The 18,516-nt window shown below is 42.8% G+C and overlaps 2 protein-coding genes across 3 annotated transcripts; one reads left to right on the top strand and one right to left on the bottom strand.

The window, feature by feature from the left end:
- Positions 1-2,753: 2,753 nt before the first annotated feature.
- Positions 2,754-3,941, bottom strand: GPR15 (G protein-coupled receptor 15). The gene has a single exon (XM_010211876.2). The coding sequence runs from the start codon at positions 3,939-3,941 to the stop codon at positions 2,838-2,840; it is 1,104 nt and encodes a 367-aa protein (XP_010210178.2). The 3' UTR covers positions 2,754-2,837.
- Positions 3,942-10,091: 6,150 nt separating this feature from the next.
- Positions 10,092-16,430, top strand: CLDND1 (claudin domain containing 1). Of its 2 annotated transcripts, none has more exons than XM_010211877.2 (5): positions 10,092-10,268; positions 13,939-14,240; positions 15,456-15,563; positions 15,903-16,040; positions 16,134-16,430. In XM_010211877.2, the coding sequence occupies exons 2-5, from the start codon at positions 13,952-13,954 to the stop codon at positions 16,352-16,354; spliced, it is 756 nt and encodes a 251-aa protein (XP_010210179.1). In that variant the 5' UTR covers positions 10,092-10,268; positions 13,939-13,951; the 3' UTR covers positions 16,355-16,430. The 2 variants fall into 2 exon arrangements, with proteins under 2 accessions (XP_010210179.1, XP_088390235.1); XM_088534109.1 differs by having other exon boundaries at positions 13,942-14,240.
- Positions 16,431-18,516: the final 2,086 nt, after the last annotated feature.

Genomic DNA, 18,516 nt, shown 5'->3' on the forward strand with positions numbered 1-18,516 from the left:
TTCTTAGTCAACACCATTACAGATGTCTATGAAATGCCGAAGTGTGAATGTACCTACACTGTGGTTACGTTAGAGACAGATGTCTTCCAGTGCTGGCTTTACGTTTTTGCTTTCTTTGTTTGTTTTTCCAACATCTGACCAGGACTTGGACCTTTCACCATGCCTCTGTTTCTGGTGAAATATGCTAGCTGGTATAAAGCCGTCTTCCCTCTGAAACCTTAGACCTGCTCTCAATGTGTGACTGTGCAACCTGAAATTCATTGTGTTAGCTCCTCAGGTAGAAAATAGTCTATCATTTTACTTAGACTACTCTAAAATAAAAGTTACTTACTTTCCATCGATATGGAATGTGTCTTACTGCTTTTAGGAATAATCTTAATGTATTTAATTGCCTAGAAAGCTACCCTTGACTGTAGTGAAATGTAAAAATATCTCCCCTCTCTGGCAGCTGCTTGGCCCTCTTCAGAAGGAAATGCCTTTCACTGAACCTCCTGTTCCATATTGATCTATACATTAATGCATGCTTGATACAAGCATGTAAACAGGCTAAAATGATAGGTGCCACCTGTGACTGGATGAAACACAGTGGTATCCAACCACATAGCGTCGATAGCGGGGATATAAGGTATCTTGTTTCCCAGGTGCTTCTTAGACATCCTTTTAGACATAGTAGTAGATCGTGGAGCCGTTTGAAGCGGTCCAGGTACTACTGTGGCAGGTCGTTTGCTTGTGAAACGCCTTTCTGTGGATTCTTCTAGGCAGCTACAGTATTGATTTGTATAGCAGCTTATTTCATTCCTATTAAAGTTGGGAGGCAGGAACACACCTAAACTCTTGAAATCTGACTTAAAACACTGCTGCCCAGTAAACAAGGGATGTGCTATGTAAAAGATTGCATGGAAGTTGTTACCACTTTTTTTTTTTAAGAAACCCTAAGATGTATTTTGGTGACTCTTGTTTTCATTGGCAGAAGTGACTTTGCTTTATCTTACAGGCTTATAAGTATCATGAAAGATCTTTTACTTATATGGAAACAAATTTTGAATTGCAATATGTTGTTCTGTCAGTTAGTGATAACGTGACTCCTGCTGCTAAAGTCAACACCATTGTGGGTTTTCATGATGGCTGCTTCAAAATCTACAAAGGTTTAATGCAAGAAAGAGAGATAGAAATCTTTAAAAAGCATCAGGAAATGGGAGCGTTTTCAACAGTCTCATTCACATTACACTTCCTTGATGTTTTAATATTGATTTATTATAATTATGACAAATAGCAAGGTATTAAGGTAAGCATTTAACATGATAGACAGAATATGTAACACGTTGCAGTGCAACAAAGGGGTCAGTGGTGCTGAAACTTTAATGCTTACTGTAACTGTGCACTTTAAAATACTGTATTTTGGTGTCTTTGTTTAAGCAAGCATTTCTGTCACTGGGATTTAGAAGGATATGAAAGATTTTTAAAATGGCATGTAGTCATCTTTACAGAAGTCCAGTAAGAGTTTTCAGTTGAGCTTCTTAACTCCCAGTTCCTTGTGTGTTCAGCTTATGCATCTACAATGTCCTGCAGCTGTTCAAAATGTGGAGCTTTCTCTGTTCCCTTGTCACATTTGCTGCCAGACACGACCCTGGATACGCAAACAGTATGTGCCCCACAGCAGATGAAAAGCAACACCTGCATTCACCAAATGCTGCTGGATAGGAACATACCACCACAGAAACTCAGAGAGGGTGCTCTGTAAATTCCACACATCTTCTGAAGACTTTTTCAACTCCATAAATGATCAAATAGGGTGTTCTTTTTGCATTCCTTTTCCATGAGCATTCCTGACCCCACGATTTCTCGGCATTGGGTGTTCAGAGAATCATTCAAAGGTTTGAGAAATTCCTACTAATTTGGCTTTTCAGGCACATTTCCACTCAGTTTCTGGCTCCAGCTGGAGAAAGCAGCCCCACTATATGCATATTTACATAAACCCATTGCAGCTAAATAAAGCAGATCTGCTTTGTTTTGAATGGCACAGCATATCACACCATCAACCCAAGCAGTTAGAGATCCCCCAAAACATGTCTTTAAAAGCATGAATGAACATTTTTGTGTTTTATTTATTTATTTAGAAAAGGGTTAAATGCAGGGTTTCTTTGGCTGGTCTTCTGGATCCTCTGTCTGCTGAAATCACAAGGACTAGAAACTTAGTTTAATTGCTATGATCGAAACTGAGATTGAATCTCGCAATCAAGTAGCTGAGACTTCAAGAAAGATGTACATGACAAATTATGAAAACAGGTAACACACAGGTTCATTAAAATGTTGAATTTTTAAATTCAGAAAATCTCCAATAAACATAGTTGATGGGGTTGGTTTGAGGGCTTTTGTTTTTTTTTGTAGTTAGCTAAAGAGAAACACTTCTTGTGTTTTTCTTGCTCTGGGCTGAATAAAAAAAAATCTGCATTTCATTCAAAACTTGCCTTAGAAGGGCTTTGACTGTGAATCAGATGAGTTTTTCTTTAGCTTGTAGTCAATTTTACTGAAGTTCCAGCGTAAGCATTTGGGGATGGATATTTCTCGATATGAGAGTTTCAGATTTACACCGTGCAGTGGCACAGTGATCTTTCTGAACCATCTTTCTGTGGTTATGGTTTGCTGTTCTGTATGAGAGATGTATTTAGTGAAGCAATCTTCCTCTGACCTGAAGTGCTGACTGTGCTACACTTGCCCCTCTGTTGCTCCCTTTTTTTTTTTTTTTTTCCTCCTTTTTCTTCCCCCTTTTATTGCTTTATTCTTTCCCTGCCCTCTCTTGAGGGAGAAGCTCCTTCCTGCACAACCCCAGCTCCCACTCAGAGGGACACTGACCGCTTCCTCTTTCTGGTGGCATATTCCCCTGCTACAAAGTTGGACAAGGAATGACTCAGGCGTGTGTCCAAGGTATCAGAGTTGCTGCTGCTACTGCCCATTTTGAGCCATGGACACAGGCACCTGAGCATGGCTCTGCGAATATAGTTGTCAAAGCAATAGTATATGAAAGGGTTGGCACAGCTGTTGGCAAACGCAAAAGGGCTGCTCACCTTCAGGCCCAGCTGGGCAACCAGGTCAGGAAAACAGTCAGGCGGCTTCAGGAGGCCCAAAACGATGGCCATAAGCTTGAAAAGGTTGAAGGGGACCCAGGAGACGACAAAAGCGGCCACTACAATGAAGACTATCTTGATGGACTTCCTCAGTTTCTTATCATGTTTCCCAGACTTCTGATAATGCACACACAGTTTCCTGGTGATGGAGCAGTAAAAGGTTAAGATACTCAGCAGCGGGAAAAAGAAGGCCAGGATTAAAATCATGAGTGATGCCATCTGCTTTGCCTCTGTCATGGCTTTGTCTGTGCAGTACGTCTTTCCGTAGTGCTCCCTCAGTTCCCTCGACAAGAGAGTTGGCACCCCCAAGCAGCACGATAAGAGCCAGACGCCCATGCAGAGCCCACTGGCGTAGGATCTTGTTCTCACCCTTCTGGCTGTAGAGGGATACATGATAGCAAGGTACCGGTCTGCACTCATGCAGGTGAGGAGGAGGATGCTGCAGTACATGTTAACTGAGATGACATAGGAACTGGCTTTGCAGAGGAAAGAGCCTACCCTCCAGCTCTCATCTGACACCTCCTTGTCCACCCAGAATGGCAGCGTGATGAGGAAGATGAAGTCGGAAGCGGCGAGGTTGATGATGAAGACATCAATCAGCCTCTGGATTCGTCGCTTGAAGACCAAGGCTACTATTAAGATGGAGTTGCCGATGATGCCAACCAGGAACACGGTGGTGTACAGAACAGGGAGGAAAGTAGACATCTGATCCAAATGTTGATGCTGGCAGTTGTCCTCATAGTAGTCATAGCTGAAGGTAACTGGAGTCACGGGAGAAACCTGAGTGCGCTCCATTTGTGGCCAAGCCGTCCTCATCCCTGCTCTGAGCGCGCCGAGTTCCCCCCACCCTTCCCCTCAACGTCAGCTTTAAAAACATGTGAGAAGCGAGGGAGGGGAAGGAGGAGAAAAGTGGTTTTGGGGGATAACGTATGTACTCGTAGCCAATCGTGCAGGAAGCAGTGAAGTGACGAGAGTCTCTGATTAGTCGAAGCCCTATCTTCAGAATAAGCAGTTGGTTTTTTTTTTTTTAATCAGATTTAATTTTATTGATTTTTGTCTTTATTTTAACCATATAAGCAAACCAGGTTTAGGAGTTATTAGTGCAGGGGAGGGAAGGTATTTTTCAAAATTATTTTTTCTTGAAAGGTATTTCTGGTGCAAAGGTTTGAGATTGCATGAGCTCAGAAGTTAAAGAACAGTGAATTCAGGTGTCGTGCTCTTCTTCTTTCGCTTTAGGGGAAAAGCTCAGGTTTTCTGAGGCTTGGCGGTTTATATTCGTGCTCTCTTTGTTCAGTTATGACTGCTGATTTCTGTGGACAGTATTTCTCCTGTACGAACGTGTTTAGGGAAAAGTGTTTAAAACTCTCTGCTCTGCTCTGCTCTTAGTTCTTCTCTATCAACCCCAGGCTCCCACAGCTCTGCCAGTGCCCCTACTCCTGCTCTTCAGCCCAGGGTCCCTCACATTCAGCTTTTCTAATGCATTTCAGACTTAGAGCACAGCTTAGCAGTATGTCGTGTTTTCTTCTGCAGTCTGAAACCTAACTTCCTAACCTAACCATCTTCCTTATCAGGCGCACTCCTGGTTTCCAGATTGGTGGTTTCTTCCTTCTCCTTTTGGGCACACATGGCCCCGAGTCGGTGACCTGGGCCATTCGTCTTAAGAGTTTCCTTCATCTCTTATTAGTAGTTATCCTGCTAATAGCTGAGGGTTAGCCTACAGGTAACCCTTTCAGCAATGCATAAATCAAATGAAAAATCTCTGTTTTTTAAACTGCTGGATTTATTGCAGCTTTTTCAGTGCATGCTAATTTGAAATGACTTCTACTACCGATCTTCATCATCCTTCCTCTCTTCTGCAGATCTTTTCCTACCCCTCCCTCCCATCTGCACGTTTACAGGTTAGATGTGTTTTCAGGATACTCAAAGCTTTGAGCAAATTGATTATTGATACATTCTCTAGCTTCAAAAAGATCACATCCGTAGATGTCTCCACAGGCAAAGAGCAACTCCAGTTTGCATGCACAGCAAATTAATCCCATCCATTACTCTGGGAGTCACTCTGCTTATACCTTGGTTATCTGTTCCTGTCTTCCAGGTACTTGGTAGACCTTCAGCCTTCAGCCTTCCTTTCTGTAGGGCATTAGTGGTCTCTAGCTGGTTGCTTTGCATGAAACTTTTAAATTTGTAATTATCTCAGTGTTATCCACCTATCAAAAAGTCTTTTTGAAAAAAAAAGATCAAGGTGTATAAAAACATAGAGCATTAGATAAACCCATTTGTATTATGCAGATGTATGTGTGAACCTGTAAGGAAGCATAAGCTAGAAATCGTCTTCTAGCTATCTTTGCTGAGCATCTAAAGATTATGGTTACACTGTTTTTCAAGTAAGTATTGTATAAAAATGTGCAACTATCTGACAGTTTAAATCATGTTTAATGGATTAAGTGCTAAGGCAAGTTTGGTTTCATCTTTGCTTATATCTGCTTCAGGGAACGCATTTTTTTTTCTCTTCCCACTTGGAAACCATACGGTGGGGACATTCCCTTCCCATCATTAGAGGATAAGCTGAATCCTACAATCTGCAGTCTAAAAGTTTGAGCTCTTCTGCAAACATGTGCATACATGTTACTCTGCTCTAAGACCCTGGCATCTTATATGCGATCACAAACTTTATAAATCAGGTACTTCTGCACAGATATCCTGGAAAGCTCAGACCATAATGTGCTAAAATCCAAGAAATATCATGAGGCAAGTTGTCACTAGGAGGACACCCTCCATCCTCTCTTCACTGCCCTTTCTGCATCCCTTTCCTCCTCCTCCGAACTGTGGACAGCAGTAGACAAAATTCTCTGCTGGAGCAACAGCCTCTGCCTTGGCTTCAGATATGTAGGATAAATATGATATCCATCTTGTGCAACCCTTGCCACAGCTTTGTTGAGGCAGTCTGGAAATAGCAACAGCCCATGGGTGCTGAGTAATTTTGAACCAGGCTGTGATCCTAAGACTTTTTTGAACCATGTGCTCATTGTAGATGCTGCCCTTTGCATTCAGCCAGTTCTGCTTCAGAACAGCCTGTTTCTCTGATGGTCCTTCTTTCAGAGGTGCCCTTATGAAGTGTACTACTTCAGCGTTTCTACCATTCCCAATAGGAAATACTGAGGAGTTGTACCCCTGGAAAACTGCTAGGTGTCACAGTTATGGATTAAAATACAATCATAAATTCCACAAGCTTCAGCTGCTTTTCAGATAGCAGCAAGAGAAGACATTTCTTAGCACTGGTGCCTGATTCTGTAAAGCTGGTGTGTGATACCTCTATGATGGAAGCCTTTTGATTTAATGACAAAATCAGTACAAGAGATCTGCTCAGGAAGTATGCTGGGTTGTTGATTGAATTTGTTAAGTCCTGCCCTCCGCCGCCAAAGCACACACACAAATTTCTGCAGTTGAACAATTCTGGTAGTAAATTACCTTTTTTGTTCCTTTCTATATGTGTGTGTATATATATATATTCTCTTTCTTACTGTTGTGCTAGATGCCGTCTTATTCTAATGTGTACATGTGCTTTTATATAAGCACAGGTAGTTATATGAAATGAAATATGTATCAGCGAGTTATTAATGATGATAAATGCCGAGAAGGCACAGAGGTTCATTTGGTCTGCAAAAGAAAGTGTAGTAGTTTCTAAATGATTGTGCTTCAAACCCTTTCTGTAAGGAATAGAGATTTGCGGACCTAATAAAGAGAAATCAAATTGGCCAGAACTCAGCCCCATGGCGTTGCAGCCTCGGTAAAAGTAAGTGCAGAGGCAACCAGAGGAATGCTGAGCACCAGCGGTTTCAGCCTGGAGTAGAGAGGGAAGAGCACAACCTATTCAAGTAAGATTTGGGGTGCTGAGATAGTACATGGTGATAGGGTGCAATAGTTTCATACCTGGAAGATGAGTGGGTGTCACTAGACTGAATCTGTACTACTCATCTGGCTAGCTGTCAGGGATTTGGAAAAAGGGGTTCTGGAAGGCCTTCTTTCTGTTTTTTTAAAAAAATAACTAACTAATGGGGAGAATGCCCTCTGTCTAGTGTGTTCTGTGCTGCAGGTATAAAAATACAGAAGACAGAAGTAAAACAGGCAGACTGTAGAAAAAGTTTGAAGAATATTCTATGCAATATTCAATGGATTGTGCCTGAAATCCCAAAATTAAAACTGCCTTTTTTAATTATTAGAGAAAAAAAAAAAACAGTGGGGAAAAGTAGTATCTTTCAATAAGTTAAATGGTATCATTGGAAGACTTTTCAGTGCCTTTTGAAGTCAGAAGAATTCAAGAAGTGAATGAAATACTTGAAAAAGGCTTCTACATTTCTCTTTCTTTATCAATTTAATTTAATATTGCCTCATCCTACAATGTTTGTTTTATTTATTTCTGTAAAATGTTTGAGCTAAAAAAAAAAAACACCAATTTACATGATTTTTTTCTGTTGTTTGGGAAATTGTTGCTAAACTTCTTATCAGTGCGTGAGAACTTCTGTTTAGTGATATTAGCTAATCTTACACCTGATCCAGGCCTGCTACCTAATAAATTTTAGTTCTACAAAAAGCAGGAGCAATTTTAAGCTATAGTCATCAGTGTTACTCACTTTATGCTTTCAAGTACAAACTACCAAAAGACTTTTACTGTGAAAGCCTTAAATAATCCTGTTGTGTAGCTAAACCATTCAGCCAGATGTTCTTTTGAAGCACATTTGGAGAAGGTGGGAAGAGAAAATGAAAAAAAAATTACTCTGTACACACGCTTGTTTATAACATTTTAATTGGGCTACCTTTATTTTGCAGAGAGATTTTTTTTCAGAAAGAAGGTGTTTTAAAATTAAATAAATGAAATAAAAGTGTATCTATCTTCCCCTGTGGCTGTTTTGAGCTTCTATACACATCATACTGACCACGATGGGTAATGAATAGGAAGATACTATAGTCTCATGCAGTGATCTAAGTAGCAATAGCTGTAAAATTTTCCAGAATTGATTCTCATTTCCCCTTAGATGAGAATTTTTAAAGAAAAACCTTACAGACTTGCCAGCGGTAGATAATTTACTGCTATTTATAATTAATGGTTCCACTTCTTGTTCTCATGGTCTAAAATATAGTTGTGTTTTTCTTCTTTTTTTTTTTTCCTCCCCTCTTCTTTTAGTGTTTCTGACTTGAACACCAGATAGTTTTGCCAGGTAAACTGAAGAAACCGTTACTGAGTTTTTGCTCCCTTTTGCCATCACTTAGACAGCAGTCCCTTCAATAAACTATAGACTGACCTTCAGCGATATTCCACTGAAAATTATCTTCTAAATGCTCAGTAATTTCCATGTGCCTTCTCAAACTTCACTTTATCAATGTGCGTTTGAGCAACAAGTGGCAATTCAAGAAGTGACATAACTTCTTTCTTCCTTGATTCCTCTGTTCATAGAGCTGAGATTCCCAGCGCACATTTTGGTTACAGCACCCTACTGGCAGCTGGATACCCATCCTGGTGCCTTTGTCCTTGGCTTTTGGTGCTTCCTGGGATAAAGTCCTCCATCGTGCAAGTAGCACCACCACGCATTGCTCCTAAATGAATGACCTCGTAAGTGACTCTATTGAAATGCATGTTTATTTGTTTCCCACCTTCCCAGCGATCAGGTCACCCTGTACCAGTGCCCTGTCCATTTAATTATTTACCCTTCCCATGGGCCTTGTGTCATCGGTGGAGGTTATCAGTGATGGTGCTACGCTTTCTTCCAGGCCCTCCACAAAAGCATTTCATATTTTAATGTTTAGTATTTTAAGAGTCGACATAAACCCCAGTCAGAGCATTTCCTTGCTTGCAGTTACAGGTTGAGATTTTAGTTAGCCAGCTTTCATAAGGTATGGCATAGTGGGAGGCTTTTTATAATTATAAACAGCCTCCTGCACTAAGATAGAGACATCGCAGAGGGCTGTTTTTATCACTGCTGCCACTTTCACCACCCCAACTTAAAAAAGCCTTGGGGAAAAAAAAAAAAAAAAAAAAAAAAAAAAAAAAAAGGCTTTCTGGCTGCTCTGGAAGGGGAGCTGGGTGGGATCGCTCCCCGGAAGTCCTCAAGAGACACAAAAAAACAGGGTGTGATTCAGTTTTCTGAACATTTGTTAGTTTGGGGAGGGTAAGATCAAATCTCGGCATGGCAATGGTCCCTGAGCAGTTGTTTTTAAAAACCCTCTGCTACTCGGAGAACTTTCTTCTTTAATTTTTATTATTATTATTATTTTATTTTTTTAAGAGGGGTGGGCGAGGAGGGCACGGCCGTTCCCCAGTGACCCCCGTCGCGGCAGCCGTTTTTCCGCGCGCCTGCGGCTGCGCCGGAAGGCGACCACCCCTAGGGCGCCATGGCGGCGCGTGCGCCGCGGGCGCTGCGGGACTACGGCTCCCGGCAGGCGCCGCGCGTGTGGGGCGGGGGCAGAACTACAGCGCCCAGGGTGCTGTGCGGCACCCGGGCGGGGCGCGGCCCTGGTCCCGGCTGCTGCGCGGGCGGGGGGCGGAAGCGGTGCCGGAGTGGAGCGGGGGCCGCGGCGGCGATGGACGGTGGGTCCGGCAGCCGCTGTGGGCTGAGGCGTCGGCGTTCCGGCTCGTGCTCCGCGGCGCCGGGTCCCGTCGGTGCCCCGCTGCGCGGCTGGCCTGGCGGCGCGACGCGGCGTGGGCGGCCGCGACTGGCCCGGCCGCCGCGGCCTGGGGTCGGGCGGGCGGGCGAGGCGGCCCCGAGTTGGCCGGTGCTCTGTGGGGAGAGCCGCTCGTGAGGACCCCTGCCCGCAGCCGTGACCAGCCTTGAATAGGCGGTAGCGGTGCCACCACCACTCCCGTAGTTGTATACCTAACTATTTTATTAAGTAATATTGGGAGATTTCTTTAAATTCAAAGCAAATTGGTGCTGATCTAACAGCTTGCTTTGTTTGCTGTCTCTAGTTCACTTCTTACGATCTGGTGATGTTGAGGAGGAAAAGGAATGAATGGAACAGTTAAGGCAGGTAGGAGCTTACGCTTCATACTCTTGCCTTACTGCAGAACACGGAGAGCAAACTATCCCTGAAGTGACTTGGAATCCCTGGAGCCCTGTGTGCTGAGGAGCTGCTCCTTCCTCCTTGAAGGTAAGGCATATTTGATGACATCTTCACTAATCCCCCATTATCTGAGAGTATCACAAGTAGGATCTTGTTGGTAGTGTTCTTGCCATGTGTATACACCTTCTTGCACCCTCTGCTTCCCTAGGTATCAGTCACATTTGCAAAGGTGTTTCTGAGAATGTGCCAGCACCCATTAGACTGGATTCGCAGTCCTGTTCTTTTGTGGTAAAATGAGTTTCTTAAATGTGAGGGCCTGCTATTGGCTAAATGGAGTTGTTACTTTAGCTGAATAAAGAGTATGAGTCATCTTACATGTTTTACTTTTCTGCTAAGCTACAGTAACTTTTTAAAATGCTTTTTAAATGTCTCCCTTTTTTTTTCTCCCTATTTCCAGTCATTGTGTTAGCTAAAATGCTTGCTTTTGTGCTGCTCTAGTTGTTAGTTATATTTCAGCTTTGCTGCCTTATCCTCTTTCTTCCCTTCTGTGAAATGCATATGTCTTTTCTTTGCATATTACAGTTACTTTGGCCTTTACTGCCTGGTTTGTGTACTGACGCTTTGCGTTTTTCTTGTACTGAGTAGCTACTCCTTCATGCTCTCCAGGTGCATGGCTTTGTTTTGTTTAGAAATTTGCAGTTAATGAACTCATCTCATGCACGTCTCATTTCTTTGAAAACAAATGTAGTTATAACATTGTGAGAAAAACTTCTGCTTGCATGCGTGTATATTACTGCCTTGCCTCGCTTTATGTTCACTGTACATCTTAGTTTATGCCCTAGTGCTTGAAACAACTTGTATGGTTAGAACCAAGTGTGCTGGGACTGTTGTGTGAATGTACCTTTTGTTAAATGATTAAGGTTCTTTATAGACAGAAAGTATTTCTATTTAGTATCAATATTTAAGCCTTATAACTGCTTTCACCTTCCCCACGTAGTTATGTTATTTTTATAATTAATCTTACTTTAAAACACATCATACTTTTTTTTTTGTGCATAACTAATGCCATGAAACCTTCTGCAAAGTGTGGCATAATCTTCCAGTGTCTGTGCTCATAGGCTCTCCCTGGTAAGTATTTTTCACAGCCTCTGCTTACTAGTCCCATGGAGTTTTTGCCTAGGACTGGAAGCATTGTCAGCTGTTTAATATAGCAAATATCTCCTGTTTTTCAAGTGTGCAACTGTCGTCAGTGAGGATGCATTTGGTATACAGTGTAAGCAGGCAGGATAGTCAAGTGTGTGTGGCAGGAAAAACTTCTAGGTCAAAATTTGCCTAAAGTGTTTGCGGAGTTCTTCTTTTTTGCAAGTAGCTGAGACGTTAGGAGATGTTAGGAGGAAGCGCGAAGCAGATCTCAATGACAAGGCATTGGGTGTGTATTGCCCTGTCCACTCCTGTCCATACTGAAAAATACAGAGGGTTCTTCCACAGGCAGATGCAACACAAGCAATGTGCTGTGGGGCTTGGAGGCTGAATCCTCCTCAGCTCCCCTCTGCCTCTCTCCTGAGTTGTACATTGCCATGATTCAGTATCACTGGATAGCCACGTCTCTTTTTTTTTACTTTCCTGAGTATACTAAGCACTGATCACTGTTCTAGTTCCATGTTTGATGTTTAGCCCTTCATTCTGCTGGTGAATTGCTGCCTGTTGCTAGCTGACAGTGACTCTGCCAAGCCCATGGTGTTTTTCCATAGCAAGCTGTCCAGAAGCAAATGGTTGCATTTTAATGACAGTCTAGAAAGAATATTCCCATTGCCAGAGTTTTGGGCCTGGCAACAGGGTATTGTACCTGAAAGCACACATTTTTGAATCAATTGTTTTCTTTCAGTATATTAAGTACCAAGTGATACGACTTTGTCATTTTAAGCGTATGCAATGGTTGCAAACAGGTGGTCCATTGAAGTCCTGGTTGCATTTTCCTGGCACAAGCTACTACTGTGAGGGTGGATGGATGGAGCTGGTAGCTCCTTGTGATTCCTCTTTCCAGAGAGCCCTTTCTGAAAAGAGGAGTCTATTGCAGAGGGTTCTTGTTGTGGCAAATACGTCTACAGTACGTCTACAGTGGCAAATCCAGACTAGCCTGTTCACCAGCCTGTTCTGCTGCTTATCCAAGAGAATTCCCTGGGAAGCTGCTCAGCTGGGCAGGAACAGGGCGACACGGCTTTGGCGCTGTAGATGTTGCTTGCCCTGCTGACTGTGTGAAAAGTTTGGAAAGGGTTAGAGGGTTCCTTAATTATGTCGATTAGGAAAAACGGAGGTTTCAGCTTTTATTTGGGATCATGCTGTTTACCTATTCTGCTCATCTGCTGCCCTGTGTACCTTGGGCTGGGTGTTAGAGTGTCAAGAATGTAAATACATATCCAAGGATTAAATGCTGCACAGTATTTGTCTTTTTCTACGGTATTTTTACTTGTTTCATCATGCAGACTTTGTGGTTCCGTTTGACTTGAGTGTTCAGGTATTTTGGCTTGCAAATGTTGTGCCTTTAGGAACTTGCTGTTTCCAGTTCAGTTTGCACTCTATTCAGTCCGAAAGAAGCTAAACCAAAATATTTTGACCAAGTATGTGAGAGAAGCCAGGTAGAACAACCAACTAACAAGAGCAGATTAGATACAGCCTCCTGTCACCACACTAGCTCTAGCTGTATTAACTTAATGACATTTTGTTTGACAAATACATCAAGCCTGATTCAACACAATCCATAAATTTAATCAAGCACAGAAAATGCATGACCCAAATTGGCCCTTGAAAGTCTCCTGGCATAATTACACCAGATTATGCCGTATTTCACTGTATGCAAAACATTACATGTATTATCAATCAGTTACTCGTTAGAGTGACAGTACTGCCATAAGTGCCAGCATGCCTGGCGTCTCTGTTTTCATGTGACTGCTTTGGCTCTGAGCTTGCACTGTTCACGAGTACAGCCCTGCAAAGGTGTGCATTGGTGGGCCTGTGCTCTAGGGACAATCCACGACACCTTTCAGTTTGAGAAACTGTTGTCCTCTCATGCCCATGGGACGTAACGCTCCCTCTGCGTTGTTCTAGCTCCCCAGAATCACTTCTCTATCACTGCAGCATGTGTTGCAGTCTCCACCTGTCTCTGGTGCTTCCTCCGTCTAGTGTCTAGATACATTTCTCTGCTTTCCAAAGCCATTCCAGCACCTGAGCATGGCTGCTCTTTGTGAAGGACCAGACAAAGCTTTCCTGGCTCCTTTGTGGTTCTTATCTTTGCTATAAACACAGGCTTTGAAAGACGAATGGGTTGGCAGCCTAAAAATAACTTCTGCCCTCAGTAATCTCTTAAAGAAAGATAAGTCTTCCTACTGGGCACTTGAGACAAATTCTCAGTGGTTCCCGACCATTAGGATCACAGATGAGCTGAGCCATCTGCTTAGGGGTCAGGGTCCCTTTTGCTTTGCCACTTGCTGTCTCAGAGAAAGAGCAGCTGCCTCTGGTGCCCGTGTGGGTGGGAGAAGGGAAACTTCCTTGCCTTGAACTCGCAGATCCGGTCAATGCTAACTAATACTGTAGCCTTACTCAATGCTCCTTTGCTTCCAGCTTGTTGGAGGAGATCCATATCTGGAGGGGAAATAGAGGAGTGGTGACGAGAGTTTCACACTGCTAGGGTAACTTTGTCCTTTGTGTCACTCATGCAAAGTTACTCTATTTTTTTTCCTTGTTTTCTGTTTCTTTGCAGCAGCCAGGGCACAATGATGGATAACCGTTTTGCTACAGCACTAGTAATTGCCTGTGTTCTCAGCCTAATATCCACCATCTACATGGCAGCTTCCATTGGCACCGACTTCTGGTACGAATACCACACCCTGTCTCCTGTTGAGAACGTTACTGAAAATGGCAAAAGCATCTGGGAAGAATTTGTGAGTGAAGAGGCAGATGAGAAGACCTACACAGATGCGCTCTTCCGGTGCAATGGTACAGTTGGACTGTGGCGGAGGTGCATCACTGTACCCAAAAACTCCCACTGGTACAGCCCACCAGGTATCTCCAGAGCAATTAGCACCTTCCCTGCTTGCCTGGGGTGGCACATTGCTAAATACCTCACAAGCGCATCCATGCTGCTTTGTTCTTCCAGAAGACCTATTTTTAGCTTCTGTGGGTTTTGAGTAAAGGCAATGCAAACTTTTAAGGAAGTATAGGGCAAAATGTTCTGTGGCTGTTAGTGCCACAGTATCTGGATTCGACACATGATACTTGATTTAAATTTAGTCTGCGGTTTGTTTTTTATCTCCCATCTGCTTTCCCACTGGGAATACAGTTACTCTCGCTCTGCTAGACGCTGTGGTTTTTTTAAGAGATGTCAATGCATCCAGTAACAGAAGAATTACACTACTTTGTCAAAGGGATAGCCATACTTTCTAGCTAGTTGTTCATTTTGCTCATGTCTCATCTGTCCTATCGTGTCCATAGTTCTTGTGCCAGAGTGCTGGATGTCGTTGCAATAATGCAGATGTAAACCAAAATACTTTGTATTCTTTTTTCACGCTGACCGGGGATGGGAGCCAAAGGAAGTGTAAATGAACACTTGTTTTAATCACATCAAAATAAGTTTTGAATACATCCATGCTGTGTATGTGTGTATGAAGCCCTTCATTTTGAGCCCTCTTTTGGGAAAAAAAAGATGTACTGTAAAGCACTTCTGAAGAAAAAAAAAAGCTTTTTTTGAAGTACTTTTTAATGGAAATACCTTCTGGGAGAAAAGCTTAAATTAGCTTTGCTCAGTAACATTCTTGACAAATGGGGGAGAACTGGATATAACACAGCAAATATTTCTCATCTTGTTACTGATCCTAGTCTATCTCATTTTTACAAAAGGTATTTAATAAGCTGTTACATTCTACACACGGAGATAAGCACAGTTCCATTATGGAACAGAGAGTACAAGGATATGTGAAAATATAGACAGGTATCAAATGATTTATTTCTTTTTGCCATTCTGGCAAGTATGGCACAGATCTCTGGGTTATCCGCGTGAACTTCTAGAGTCTGCAGGTTTGAATGCTGTGCCTCACTTTAGTAAATGTACAGTATGTTTGCCCTCTGATAAGGCATCCTGCATATTTATTTGGAGAGCTTTTGTTTTCCTCCAAAATTCAAGTCAGAGGAATTTCTTGACTGAAAAGGTTGAGAGGGGTTGACTGGAGAATGGAGGGAACAATCTGATAGTAATTGTTTTTGTTATTTTGTTTGTTCTAGAAAATGATATGACCACAAATTGCATCAGTTTTTCCCTCTCTGATCAGTTCATGGAAAAATACATAGAGCCTGGAAACCACAATAGTGGCACAGACCTGAATCGGACTTGTAAGTGTCTTTCACCTCTGACAGGGATAAAAAGATTTACACATATATATGTATATCTCCTAGCTCTGGCAGTAGACTAAAATATAAAAGGAAAAGTAGGTGTTGTGGGGAAGATTTTGCCTGTGAATTTGGGAGCTAAGAGTTTTACTTTACTGGAGGCTTCTGTCCTTTCTGACTAAGCTAATGGGGGTGTGTGTAGGAGGGAATATAAGGAAATGGGAGAAGGTCATTTTCTAGTACACCTTGAACAAACTTTTGACACTTCCCCCCCGCCCCCCCCCCGCCCCAGTATATCTCAAACAAAGCTGTGACTCTTGTTTTCTTTTTGGTCGTGTGCAGATCTCTGGAGGTTGCAGTTTCTCTTGCCCTTTGTCAGCCTTGGACTCATGTGTTTTGGGGCTCTGATTGGGCTCTGTGCTTGTGCCTGTCGCAGCCTTTACCCTGCCATTGCCACTGGAGTCCTCCATTTCCTTGCAGGTGGGTTCCCTTCCCACTTCCCCTCCCTCCTCTAGAAGCCACTCGTGTCAGCCCAGGGTGAAGCTTACTGCATTTTCCTGCTTCCTTCGCCAGGGCTCTGCACACTGGGCCTGGTTGGCTGCTATGTAGCTGGGATTGAGCTGCTCCATAAGAAGCTGCCCCTGCCCGATGACGTGAGGGGCGAATTCGGTTGGTCCTTCTGCCTGGCCTGTGTCTCGGCACCTTTGCAGTTCATGGCAGCTGCTCTCTTCATCTGGGCAGCTCGCACCAACAGGAAGGAGTTCACCCTCTTGAAAGCGTACCGTGTAGCATAAGTGCTAGCACCTGGGCTTTAGGATTCCTTGTTAGAGTCTCTTCTTTTCCCAATCCTTACCACTTTTGTTGTTCTTTTAGTCAGAATTCTGCCTTGTTCCTGCGTACTTCTTGCCAGTTGAGACAGTGCAGCCTATGGGTCCTAAAGACAAAGACTTCTGGTCTGAATGAGCAAGCTGTGCCAGAAGTCTGCAGAATTGAATAGGCTTTTTTAAAAAAACATTTTGAAGACAATTTTTTTCTATTTTTTTAATTTGTTTTGAACTTGATTTGATCATTGAATAGCTCCTTTTCCAGGTGTTCGTGTCCCTTCCTAATTTTATTATCCTGTGAGCCTGGAGGAAATAGAAGAGGCATTATAGAGTGCAAGCGGAGTAAGGGAAGAAAAGAAGTAGGTTGGCAAGAAGAGGCACTGAGCACATAAATGATGAGTAATGAGGCATCGTCTCTGCTGTGTGACCCCACAGGCAGTACCTGCAGAGAGCACCTGAGAAACATGAGTGAGCACAGAAACCTCTGCGATGGGAGTGCTGTGGCGACATGAGTGCTGTAGCTTAGCTGTCAGTCTCCTGTTCTCACTCGTTTGCCACTTCTTGTGGCTTCTGCCAAGATTGAGCTAAGCAGAGCAACTGACTATGGCAACATCTGCACAGCACACATCCTGAACGCAGACCCTGGGCTTGATTTTGCCAAGGAGCAGGATAAGTTGGCCTGTGGGGAGCTCTGTGCTGCTGTAGCTACATTGTTTCCAGGGCCCAGGCTAGTTTGGTATCTGCAATGCAAGCAAGTGTGCACTATGATCTTAGCCTGTGGTGCCTTTGCTTGCTGTGAAACAAGGTTTTCCTCTCCTTCATTCTGTTGGAAAAAGCCCCCACACAACTTTTCATTTCTAACTTGTTTTACTGTGTGTATGTATATGTATATAAATTAACTTTTTTAAAGCTCACCTGTTGATCCTGTGTAGCATATGACAGGGTTTTGTGTTTTTTTTTTTTTTTTTTTTTAAAAAAGGTGCTGTTCTCTTTGTTCTCTTCCCACCTTGCCCCAGACCCGTTGTTTAAATGAAATAAAAACAGAGCAAAAGCTCAAAAACTGTATCAGTGTTGCATGAATTTGGGAGGGCAAAGGAATGATCTGAAATGAATTTTACTTGTGAAAAGAAAAGGCAGTGTCCCTACAAAAGGTCTTTTTCTATCTTCATGGAAATGTCACCAGAAACAAGATGTTTGGTCAGATTTCTTACTAAGCTATTGAGCTCCTGCTAACATTATGTTTTCCCATCATGATTGTTGGGGATGCAGTGCAAACCCAATAATTTCTAATTAGCTTATGACCTCTGTATGTTTCTCTTCCATATCACTGCAGGTCTGCCCACATTGGGTGGCATATCTGCTAAAGAAAGCAGCGTTTCAAAGCTGAACTGTGTAATTCTGAGACCTTAAACTCCCTTGTTTCCTTGCTGCCTCTTTAGTTCAAGAAATAGATTTTAGAAGAAATGAATCCAGTCTAAGTGCATGACTGTGGTGGCAGGAGTGAGATGCTATCGAAGAGACTGACACAGAAATAAGCAGTTAACGTTTGATAAGTGTTTCTATCCAGGCTGCATTTGTCGGGTCATCAAACAACCAGGTCACTACTTCATTGTTTTTTCAGGTTTATCTTTTATCTCCGAAAACAATAAACCTACTTCTCCTTTCTTGATCACTGTTGGGATCTTTACAGAATGAAACAAGCTAGATGCATCCATGATGCTAAGAAGCCACGCTCACCAAAAAGAGCTGCACTCTGCCCTGTGCTTTCAAGATAACCTTCTTCACCCGGTGTTCAGTAGATTTTTTTTCATATTTTTTTTCTTAAAAAGGCTTGCTACCCTCTTTAAAATATCAGAGCCAATTCTAAGCCTTAAGAGAGGGGATTGTGCTGCTTTTGTGTAGTATCAGAATAATCAGAAATCCTTGCTGCTGCTATGTCCTGCTGTAGTGCTTTTTCAGGCTCATTACTTATCTTTGACTCACATAGATAAGGCCCAAGTGCCTGACAGCTTATCAGAAATGCTAGGACCTGCAAGCGTCAGGTTAGGTCAACAGGGATAGGAGGTGCTTTTCTGCACTTGGAGAGAGAGGAAGAAATGCCAATGGATATTTTGTCCAGTGTGATGCTTATT

This window comes from Tinamus guttatus, unplaced genomic scaffold, assembly GCF_059628265.1.
Source record: "Tinamus guttatus ecotype Peru unplaced genomic scaffold, ASM5962826v1 Tinamus_guttatus_pri_ptg000035l, whole genome shotgun sequence".
NCBI classification, from domain to species: domain Eukaryota; kingdom Metazoa; phylum Chordata; class Aves; order Tinamiformes; family Tinamidae; genus Tinamus; species Tinamus guttatus.

What these genes read in the sequence shown, in the direction of transcription:
- CLDND1 (XM_010211877.2), top strand. Translation starts at nt 13,952, where the DNA reads ATGATGGATAACCGTTTTGCTACAGCACTAGTAATTGCCTGTGTTCTC. An exon ending in CACAGACCTGAATCGGACTT is followed by an intron (nt 15,564 to 15,902) that starts GTAAGTGTCTTT and finishes GGTCGTGTGCAG; the next exon opens with ATCTCTGGAGGTTGCAGTTT. An exon ending in AGTCCTCCATTTCCTTGCAG is followed by an intron (nt 16,041 to 16,133) that starts GTGGGTTCCCTT and finishes TTCCTTCGCCAG; the next exon opens with GGCTCTGCACACTGGGCCTG.
- GPR15 (XM_010211876.2), bottom strand. Translation starts at nt 3,941, where the DNA reads ATGAGGACGGCTTGGCCACAAATGGAGCGCACTCAGGTTTCTCCCGTG.